Source organism: Mustela erminea, chromosome 13 (assembly GCF_009829155.1).
Source record: "Mustela erminea isolate mMusErm1 chromosome 13, mMusErm1.Pri, whole genome shotgun sequence".
Lineage (NCBI taxonomy): Eukaryota > Metazoa > Chordata > Mammalia > Carnivora > Mustelidae > Mustela > Mustela erminea.
Genome location: NC_045626.1, coordinates 39723083 through 39735146, shown reverse-complemented (window position 1 = coordinate 39735146; position 12064 = coordinate 39723083). Strand labels below are relative to the sequence as shown.

Sequence of the window (12064 nt, the reverse complement as noted above, 5' to 3'; positions counted from 1 at the left end):
GTGTTCTCATTACCACCTGGGGATCTCAGGGTAGATTTAAGTGCTATCTCGGAGATAGCCAGTGTTGGCAAGTAACCGAGATAGCTAGAGCTTTAGAAAATCGTAAGTGACTATAAAGCAGGAGTAACTTAAATGATGTGATTCTATTCAAAATAAGACAAAGATTAATGGAGTAAAGCAAGATGGGGAAGTTGAACTATGTTTAGATAACTGAGCATACCGAAACTGAGACCACTATAAAACAATTAAGAATTACAAGAAAGCCTCTTTTAAATTTAAAGAGAGATGTTACCATCCAGACAGATAAATTAAGCTCTATTACAATATGAAAAGAATGTTGAATTGTCTATTAGGAGGCCTAGATCCCAGTTCGGATATACGGTGGTATAAATTTAAGCTAATTTTTTTTTTCTTTCTGAGATTGGGCTCATGGAAGAAATAGGATAATTCACTAGATTGTTGTGAGAATCAGATGAGAATACCCCCTAATTTAATGCCTAACACACACCTGGCTGTCAGTAATGGTGCTGCATCTCATATTCTAAAAAAGGAAAATATGAAGAAATAGAATTTTAAAAACCCTAGGTTAAAATGTAATAAAGAAGTAAAAAAAAAAAAAAAGTAATAAAGTAGTATATATTTTTTTAAAGATTTTATTTATTAGTGAGAGAGAGCACAGGTGCATGTGAGGTAGGGGCAGAGGGAGAGGGAGAAGCAGATTCCCCACCAAGGAAGGAGCTCAACATGGAGCTTGATCCTAGGACCCAGATATCATGATCTGAGTCAAAGGCAGACAGTTAACCGACTGAGCCACCCAGGTGCCCAGAGTCTTTCGTCACATACACCCAAAAAAATGGAGTTCATGCAAAAACTGGTGAGATCTAACTAAGGTTTGTAGTCTAGTTAATTGCTAATTTCCTGGTTTCAGTAAAGTACTGCACTTACAAAGTATTAGCACTGAGGAAGCTGGATGATGGAGTCATGGGAAATCTTGCATTATTTTTGTAATTTCTCCTGAGTTTATAAATACTTGAAAATTAAAAAGATTGTTTTTTAACGCCATTAAGTATTTAAAAAAGGTGGCAACTAATTAAGTAAGTTATAGTACATCTGCTAACTGCAATATTAGTTAAATAATAGATTGATGAATATGAAATAAATAGCTATACTGTTAAGTACAGGAAATGCATATGAAGAAATAAATGCAATTTTATTTGGTTAATATTGTTAATATTTACGCAGTTTTTAAATATTATGCTGAGAAATGGCCAGTAGATTCATAAAGTTAAACTTCATTTTGTTGAATGGTTATTTAATTTTTTAATTCTGACACTATTATTTTAAATTCTTTCTTGAACTCCTGATTTTCTTTATTTCCAGTTCTGTCCACTTTGCCGTTTACTACCTAATGAGAATCCAGGCAGCTTTAATGGCAGTTTAATAAGACATCTGCAAGTCAATCACACTTTGTTTTATGATGATTTCATAGTAAGTATATTATTTTACTTTTACATTTTGTTTCTGTTTGTTGTGTGTTAAGCTTACCTTTTTAAATCCAAGTGAATAAAATTACAGCAGAAAAAAATATGTATAGACCTGAAGTTAAGTATTAGCATTAAGCAAGTAATTATAAAAATACAATGTTTATAAACTTGACTATTGATATCATCTGCCTTAGACAAAATTATTTTCTTTGTGATCTGGGTAATTAGTGATTGTATACGGTACTAGATTTCACTTTCAAATTGTTTTAATTTCTAGTCTAGGCCCGTCCCTATATATAGTTGTAATTTTTATGAAGTTGAAAACTTAGGTAGCTGAGATGAGATGAAATCACATCAGTAACAAAATGGCTCAGAGTTTGTTCTGCATCTTGCTATTATACTGCATTGAATGGCTAAAAACAGATACGGCATTATCAGTGTAGTAAGACATACAAGCCTCATCTTTAATTTAAATTACATGAGACACAAAACTCGTGTCTACTGAATGTTTTTAAACTGAAAAAACTGTATTATGAAAAATCATAAATGTATACAAAAGCAGACAACATAGTACCACGGACCCCCATGTATCAGTAACTACCCATCAATAACTACCAACTAATGGCCAATCTCATTATATTAACCATTTTTCTGTTTTATTGAGAAATAATTGACATGTAGCACTGTGTAAGTTGAAGGTACATGGTATAATGGCTTGACTTAACGTAGTGTGACATTATCACCACAATAATGTAACATCCATCATCTCCTAAAGATACCAAAAATTTTTTTTCTTTGTGATGAGAATTTTTAGGATTTGCTCTCTTATCAGCTTTCGAACATGCCATACATTAGTGTTAACTAGAGTCCTCATGTAGTACATTACATCCCCAATATTTATTTAACTTACAAGGGGAAGTTTGTGCCTTTTGACGCCTTTTCCTCCCATGCTCCCTCCCCCAACCCAAGATTTTTTTTTTTAAGATAGAGGAAAAGTTAGATGTAGTATTAATAGCTCTAACGTAGGTTTTATTTTGTTTTGTTTCTTTAGGATAGAAGAAAAGTTAGATGTAGTATGAATAGTTCTAACTTATGACTGTATTTCCCATGATCAGGAATGAGAATAACAAGTGAAAAGTTAATGTAGCCTTTGTTCTGCTTTGCTCCATGTGTTGCCATGTGAGGGTAATGTGTTATCTCCTGAGTCCCTTTGAGCAAAGTGGTATTGCCTATTATGGAAGGAAAATCCCTCATAGCCATGTTGTGAAGTAGTGCATTATTATTGTCACCGCTATCTAAATACATGAAGTGTTAAGAGCTAAATTTAACTTTGCATGTAATTTTCACATGATTTTTGACTGCTGTCTTTTTACGCAATTTCAAGATAGAATTTAATAATTGTTGAAGATTGTCCCTTGAAAATGTCTCCTTGCTTTCTGATCTGCCCCCTGTATCCAGATTGAACACAAGGAGCTTGGGTTCTGACCTGGGTTTGAGTAACAGCTCTGTCTCGGTCACAGCTCTGTGACTGTGGGCAAGGTACTTAACCACGGAACCTGTCTGTTCATGTGTGAAGTGAGGAGAGGAAAAGCACTCCAGCCCCAGAGCTCTTGTTGAGAATTAAATGTGACAGTGCACGTAAAGTGATTTGCACGATTTGGGCAAGGACATTAGGCCACCTGGAAAAGGGGTAAAGGTAAATGGAGGTACTAGGATCACTTGAAGAGCCGAGCAGGTGCCACAACACAGGCTCCAATGCTCAAACAATATCTTTTCTGGGAACCTGAAGCACACATGGACTCAGCAGAGGCTTGTTCTAGTCTCTAGGTTCTCATTTTTTACAACCTCGTAGGGCTTCCTCTACCTTCGCTCCATGAGATGTTCTAAAAACCAGGTTGATTTCATATCTGTCCCAGCTATTATGTTCTCTCCATTCTTCTCAGGATTTTCCAAAGTATGATCCAGGACTGGTCAGGAGGAAGCAACTTTGATGAGAGTCCTTTTAGCCCACTCAAAACTGGTTGCCACTTGGATGTGGCAGTGAGGTGGAAGCCATATTGTTTGTTTGGACTTTTGGTTTCCCAAGCTACTGGGTACTAGACTGCGCACCTTAAGTATAGTGTCTTATTTTATTCCTTACAGCAGCTTCTGTGAAGTGAGTGTTGTGTCACTGTCCTCACTTAGCATGAAACCTCTTAAGCTCAAAGGTTAATATTTGCCTACGAAAAAGCCAGGATTCACTCCAGATCTTGTGCTGTCCTGGGCTTTATGGCTTTCCTTTGGATTTTGTTGATTTACCTTTATACTTTTATGTTTCAGAATGGATTTCCAAAAGAGATTTTATTTTTTTCTATTTGTTCGATTTATTGCAGAAGAGGAGATGGATTGCAGAGAATAGGGCTCTTAATAGTTTTTGTTTTATTTACAGAATGTGCTGACTTAAAGTTTTGAAAGCCATTTTGGCCATAGGGAGGCAGGGACAAAGAGAGTTTTGTGTTCAACATATTTTTCAGAAATAGATACTCAGTAGTACTCCTGAGATTGGTGAATTCTGCAGCAATGTCTTGACTTTACTCTGTATTACATGTTTATTTGGAACATAGCACTGTAACTGCGATTTATAATGTTGACTAGAATTACTAATTTAAATTCCACATCAAGACTATTTTACTATGACAATAACGAGTTAGTTATTAGGCAGTAGAATTAAATAGAAAATGCACTAGCCCCAGAACAGAAGTCCTGGGTATTTATGATAGTTTTTGTGGAAACTTGGACTGGTCGCTAAATTCAGGGCTCTACTTTCCCGCCAAATGAGGCACTGCCTTGACCTTTATCCTCCAGTTGCGGAAAACTATCATTTCTGATTATATGTTTTAATTATTTTTCTTTATTGTAGGATTTTAATATAATTGAAGAAGCTCTTATCCGAAGGGTCTTAGACCGGTCACTTCTGGAATATGTGAATCATTCAAACACCACATAATTTTATTAAAAGGAAAGAGAAGGAGACCATACACTTGCACCATTTGTTAAGATGCTGCTTGAACAAGTGGAGGGGAATTGTCAATGTTCGATGGGTGAAAATGTACAACACAGTTACACGTTTGTCCATGGTTCTTGTTATATTTCGTTTTAAAACTGCTTTCATTTTGATGGCTTAAATCTGTTTTTACATTCTTGAGTTTTTTAGAAACTTAACAGAAAGTAGTCTCCATCAGCCATTAGTATATGGAAGAGAACATAAGGCAGGATATGTGGGTGAAAGGTCTTTATTTGCAAATTGAATGATACTGTGTGTAATGTTATATGTTAATATCTGCTATCATGGTTGAGCAAGATAACTAATCTTTGTTCTTTGTAAAAAGATGGAGAATAAAACCAAGTGTGGACATTCAAGGAAATACAAAATCTGTTCTAGTGCACATCTAATCTCTAATAGGATAATATAAGTAGCCTTATATTAGAGTAGATAAGGAAAATTTTGGAAGTCAACAAAGTCCACTTAACCACATTGTAAAACATAATACTGTAACAAAATAAATTTTGTGTTAGGAATGTATACTTAATTCTTTGAATTTTATAACTATGCACAGTAAGAATCTAATACTATATTTTTCAAATATTTGTAGCTTATTATTTAGAACTATTTCTACAAGGTAGGCAGTTTCTTAAGAACCTGATATTTATAGTAGAAGTGTTCACATCCATACTTTTTAGTGGAAAACCCTAAGGGCTTTGATTTTTTTTACTTCTTTTCCTTTAGAAAAAATACAAAATATAAATACTGAAAACCAAACAAAATGTAGCTTTTTACATCATTATAAGGAAACACTGTTTTAGAACTCTGACAGCGACTCGGTTATCCTCTGTGTGTCCAGTCACATTTATCAACCATCTTCCCAAATTCCACAGAAGTAACCACTACAGTGATACCCATTGTAATCACCTCCTTGCATTTCTTTATTATTACCCAAGTGTGTATCTTTGCACACTATATTTTAATCTTAATCTATTTAAAATTGTTTTATTGGCTACATCTCTTATATCTTTTTAACCTATAGGTTCTCCCTTCTTTCTTTTCCTTAGAATTTACTGAAGAACTTCATCTCATGACCTATAGAGTTTCCCACAATCTGTATTTTTGCTGTATTTTGCTGACTACTCAGCATGTTCCTCTTTCCTCTGGATGTTGACACGTGGATCTAGATGTTTGAATAGACTCAGGTTCAGTCCTTTTTGGCAAGACTATAGGTTAAGGTGTGTTCTTTCGCCAGAGGGTACATAATGTCTGGTTCTCTCTATTTGTGATGTCTGCTGAAGTTGATACTCAGTGTCTAGATCCACTCACTGATTTATTGTGAGTTGGAGGATATTCTAATTCTATCATCTCTCTTTCATTTATTAGTTAGAACATTTTTATAAAGAGATGTTTCCCCACATCCACTATTTGGTTTACCACTGGTCAAGTTTGTATAAGAAAGGGAAACTAAATATTTGTATTTTCCTCTCATTTACTAATTTTCAAGATAATAAACTTGTTTCCAATTACCTTCCAGAGATCACTTTTTTTTCAGTGTTACGAACTCATGGCTTCAAACGTATTTGATAGGCTTCAACCCATTTCAAATATTACCTTATTTAAGTTCAAATTGTCCCCATCTTTTGCCATTGGGAGCCTTACCAAGTTGCCTCTGAGTCATTTTGACACTACACTAACTGTCTTTATTACCTTCCTTGCTATCTGGAAGACAAGATATTCCAGGCTCAACTTGGTGTGTTTCCTGCCCCAGACATGGAATGAGCCATTTCTCTAAGAAGCCTGGTTACTTTCAGTAAGAAATGGTATTTCAAAACCATAATCAGGGCTCTGAGAATGCTCATTGCTGTTAGATTGGCCACTGTTTCTAGGAGAGTGCTAGGAAATCTCTATTTTTTAGTACAATAAAACACGTGAGTTTATTGTGAAACTTCCAAATCAAATTGAGTACTACACAGTTTTTCTTAATGCTTCTAATACAACTGTATTTCCATTTTCTATACTGAGAATCCTGGTTTTCAAGGATCTATATAGGGCATGATAGAGTTAGAATATCCCACAATTACTCATTTCCTTTACTTACCTTACACATGCAGCAGCCTCAGAATAACAATGCTAATACAATCACCACCAATTTGATAACTGAAACAATTAAAATTTTTCCATTTGCCTTTCCCATTCTCTGTTTTCAGAAGTCATACAATGTCAGCATTTCCAGAACATACTGGTATTACATACTATACTCTCTCCCTTCTAACCCCTATTTAGTCTTAGTTCTTCGAGTAACTGTATAGTCAGTGCTTGCTACTAGTGATTATCTGATGGCTCTATTTCTCATGTCTGGCTCTTTAATGACACATCCAGGATGCAGAATGACGTCTCTGTAGTGTAAGCAAGCAAAGGAAGCTATGAAGACTAGTGATAACAACTGAGGATAAAATACTTGGCCGTAGTTAGCTTTTTAATTGTCATCATTTATGGACTTAGTTCCTTACACATAAATATAGTCATAGTCACGGTGCCCCTAATTTTTTATAATAAATTATCCTTTCCTTCTTTAAAGACTTGATTACTATTCTGCCATCCACTGTGAAGTATTTAGAAAAAGGTAAACCCAGATGAAATCTGAAGAACCTTATTCCCTGCCTTTTAGATACTGGTTTCAAGCTTGCTTTTCACAGCTGCAGACAAGTAAAAACAGATTTTTAGTTTTACAAGCTCTTGTCCTGCAATTTGGATGGGTTATCCAATAAAGCAAAACCCGCTGGACAAGTGCAAAAAGAGAGGAATTTTTCAGAGATAATCAGATTGAAAATCTAATCCCTAAAAAATAAAACAATGTATTTCTGAGTTTGAGTACTGACTATCCAGAAAATAAGTCTTCGTTAGTTCAGAGCTACACAAAAGGCATTCTTAAATCTGTAAAACTTGAAAAAACTTTGAAACTTTAAAACCTGGCTTTTAAGTAAAGCTTGAAAAAGTCATCTACCACTATTAACCTCAGTGCAGCAAATCCGCAGCCTCTCCCTGGATTCCTCTTAGGATAATTTTGCCACCTACAGGACAAATGAGGTGCTGGCCACCTGAATTATTTTGCCTTCTGAATTATTTTGAGTTCTAAAATGGTGAAGTGCAAATATTCATTGTTTCACTGTGCCTTTAACCTTTTATAAAAAGGAATTTATAATTAATTGTTTTAAAAAGGGAAAACCACAGACCAAACCATCATACTGTACACCTTAAACCTTATACACTGATCTGTGTCAATTATTTCTCAATAAAGGGGAGGGGGATGAAAACCAATATTTGAAGCTGTTGACTACTAACAAAAAAGTTTCACTCATTTTCTTTATAGCACCTCAAGATGCATTTTTTTCAAGGCCTTATAAAGGGAAAAACTGATTCACATGTTACTCTTTAAAAGCTAAAGTCTTCTAACCCAATAAAAACCTACAGAGATTTTCTTCATGTGTTTTTTCCTCAAGTTTCTAAAATGTAGGTTGAAAAAATTGGATAGTGCCTCTATGATAAACAGAGCTTCAGATCAGATCTCCTAAGAGATCCTTTGTTGCTTCATTTCTTTTCCTGGTGCTAGGTGTCTTTCATTTTGAAGTGAGCTTACTCCAGCTATGGAAAGTTTATGATATCATCATGTGTACCTTTGAACATTGAAGTTATTTTAAAAAGTCACTAAGAGATTTGTTCTTTTATTATTCAGTTGCAACAACAAATCTGTGTAATGATCAGAATTTAAAATGTATAATTCTTTTCCTTCTGTAAATACGTAGTATTGTTAGAAATAAAGAATGGCAGGACCATTGCTTTCATTCAAATATCCACTGTGTCTGTTCTTAAGTATGGATTTGATAATTGTTTACAAACTTCGCTTTTAAAATTATCATCATTGGCAATATCTATCGTAAACATATACCTTCATTTTAGGCCAGTAATTCTCGAATAGGGGTGATTTTGCGTCCCAGAGGACAGTGCAATGTTCAGATACGTTTTTGGTTGTCGTAACTGGGGTGTACTATTTGCAGGGAAGTGGGTAGAGACCAGAGATCCTGCCCCACATCTCCAGTGCATAGGACAGCTCTCAACAGCAAAGAACTACCCTGCCCAAAATGTCAGTAGTGCTGAGGTTTAGAAGCCCAGATTTAGGCCACGGTAATGCTGAGCCTCATGGACTTAGTACTAGTTCTGTTTACAAGGGGCTTCATTGAAATTTAAAAGGTAAGATGTAAATGGACTCTCTAAATCCTACTCCTTACTAAATACATATGAAATTTTGGGTGGCAATAGCTATCATGTTTACCCCAGATCAGAATATGTTCAAACATATATAAGAGCTTGGATTTTTCACAAGAAGAGGTGAAGGCCAGAACACATACGTTACTGACTTGACCTCTCATGATTGTTTACTGAAAGTAAAAGGTACAGGCAACTCAGAATGGGTTAAGAAGACTTATCTTTATCACCTAGGTTATCTTTACTGAAGATAAGACAAAATATTTCCAGAGGGAAATGTATGCCTGAGATCCTTGAAGTTAAGAAATATTTAAATTTCTACTTTTTTTTTTTTTTTACTGGAAAATAATCTGTTTTTTTAATCATGGTTTCAGAGAAGGCCACCCATGGATCTTGATTAAGGCTAATCATTGCTGCAAAGCAGCCATATGAGAGCCCAGAAAAAGTGAGAGATTGGTCAAGATAGATTAGGTCATCCTGTGATTACAAACAGCCCCAAACCCTGCGCTCACCCAAAGTTTCCTGTGTTTCCTGGCTATTCTCCAGACAGCTGTTTTCCAGACTCAGAATCCCAGATTGTTTTGATTTCATGGCATTTGTATACTACCTCGTGCTTCCCCACCACCCCTTACCACAGTGGGCTGGAGAGTTGGTTACACAGGTCATTTCCACTCATATTTCATTTGCCAAGGCAAGTCACGGCCAGATGTAATTTCAAGCCACTGGGAGAAATGCAATCTAACTTAGGTAGAAGAGAACTGAATATTGGGATATAATAGTAATGCTGACCATGGGAGCAGAAAGCTAGGAAGAGCTGACAGAGACCAGGAGGTCCACAGCGAAAGGGTATTACAAACACGTGTGGAGGGGCGCCTGACTGGCTCAGTGGGTAGAGCATGATCTCGGGGTCATGAATTTGAGCCAGGAGAGACAAAATGCCGAAAAAAGACTACCTTTTTAGAAACATAAACTCATACTCATTTTGCCATTGTTTTGCTTAACTTTACTCAAAATTTAGGATTATTTTACCAAATGAAAGATGTTTCAGTTTCTCAAACATAAAACAGTAATTTTGTCTTTTGAGTCACTTTTTCCTTTTCATTAAAAGGAGTAAGGACTTTTAACATGAATTCTGGGAGATAACATTTCATCTGTAACAATAAATATGCAATGAATGCAAATATATAGTTAATAAACATTGTTAAGCATATATATATAAAACATGCAAACATTACTGGTTAGCAGAGATATTGAGTACTATAATGATACTATTTTTCTCAACACAATGTCTGACATAGTATGATCTCTCATATATTTTTTGAATCAGTCTGTCAGCAAAATTTCTCAATTGATAGTTCTTCACACAAGAAAACTGTGGTGGAGCTGGCATACTATGGTGGTTTAGTGGTATAATTTACAAATTCCAAAGCAATTTGGTAGTGGTATCTTACCTCTGGACATAATAATTCTACTTCTGGAAATATTTCCTGGCACTCCTACTCCAAAATGGAACCTATATGCAGGATCATATTTATTGCAGTGCCATTCACACAAAAAATGTGCATAAATTAAGAGTCCAATATTTTTATTTTTTATTATTTTTATTCTTTTTTATTTATTCATTTGACAGAGACGCAGCAAGAGAGGGAACACAAGCAGGGGGAGTGGGAGAGGGAGAAGCAGGCTTCCCGCTGAGCAGAGCCCGATGTGGAGCTCTATGCCAGGACCCTGAGATCATGACCTGAGCTGAAGACAGACACTTTTTAATGACTGAGCCACCCAGACACCCCTATTTTTATTATTATTTTTTAAAGACCTCTTTTTTGGTTTTTTTTTTTTTTTTGTATTTTGCTTTTTTTAAAAAGTAATCTCTATGCCCAACATGAGGTTTGAACTCACAGCCCAGAGACCAAGAGTCACGTGCTCTACTGAGTGAGTCAGCCAGGCACCCCCAGGCCAATCGTTTTTAAAAATGTGGCCTTTTGATCGACACTGTCACTAAATATGTTAATATATCATTCAGTTTACTGTCAGGTCAGCCTGGGCAGAATTTATATCTAAATTATCACATTTAAACCCTGTCAACTCTGATTAGTTTTAACTCCCAGAGAGTTAAATTATTTCTAAGCTCTTTTTTTTTTTTTTAAAGATTTTATTTATTTATTTGACACAGAGAGACCACAAGCAGGCAGAGAGGCAGGCAGAGAGAGAGAGAGAGGAGGAAGCAGGCTCCCTGCTGAGCAGAGAGCCCGATGCGGGGCTCGATCCCAGGACCCTGAGATCAAGACCTGAGCCGAAGACAGCGGCTTAACTCACTGAGCCACCCAGGCGCCCCATTTCTAAGCTCTTTTAAAAGCTTTTTTTTTTTTTTAAAGATTTTATTTATTTGACAGACAGAGATCACAAGTAGGCAGAGAGGCAGGCAGAGAGAGAGGAAGGGAAGCAGGCTCCCTGCTGAGCAGAGAGCCCCAGGGGGTGCTCAATCCCAGGACCCTGAGATCGTGACCCGAGCCAAAGGCAGAGACTTTAACCCACTAAGCCACCCAGGCACCCCCATTTCTTTTTTTTTTTTAATTTTTTATTTTTTATAAACATACATTTTTATCCCCAGGGGTACAGGTCTGTGAATCACCAGGTTTACACACTTAACAGCACTCACCAAAGCACATACCCTCCCCAATGTCCATAATCCCACCCCCTCCCCCCAGCAACCCTCAGTTTGTTTTGTGAGATTAAGAGTCACTTATGGTTTGTCTCCCTCCCAATTCCATCTTGTTTCATTGATTCTTCTTCTACCCACTTAAGCCCCCATGTTGCATCACCACTTCCTCATATCAGGGAGATCATATGATAGTTGTCTTTCTCTGCTTGACTTATTTCGCTAAGCATGATACGCTCTAGTTCCATCCATGTTGTCACAAATGGCAAGATTTCATTTCTTTTGATGGCTGCATAGTATTCCATTGTGCATATATACCACATCTTCTTGATCCATTCATCTGTTGATGGACATCTAGTTTCTTTCCATAGTTTGGCTATTGTGGACATTGCTGCTATAAACATTCGGGTGCACGTACCCCTTTGGATCACTACGTTTGTATCTTTAGGGTAAATAGTAGGCACCCCCATTTCTAAGCTCTTTTTTAAGATTTTTTATTTATTTATTTGAAAGACAGAGATCGCAAGTAGGCAGAGAGACAGGCAGAGGGAGAGAGAGGGAAGCAGGCTCCCTGCTGAGCAGAGAGCCTGACGCGGGACTCGATCCCAGGACCCTGGGATCATAACCTGAGCC

General features: G+C 36.4%; 1 protein-coding gene across 3 annotated transcripts in view; it reads left to right on the top strand.

Annotated features, from left to right (window-relative positions):
* The window catches only part of RNF125 (ring finger protein 125), a 44058-nt gene that overhangs the window by 27526 nt on the left and 4468 nt on the right, over positions 1 to 12064 (top strand). For 2 of the 3 annotated variants that reach the window (XM_032309203.1, XM_032309202.1), the window contains exon 5: positions 1381 to 1488. In XM_032309203.1, the coding sequence (XP_032165094.1) occupies positions 1381 to 1488 (108 nt within the window). Of the gene's footprint in view, positions 1 to 1380; positions 1489 to 4383; positions 8358 to 12064 lie in introns of those variants that run through there. The other variant, XM_032309201.1, reaches the window with a different exon arrangement.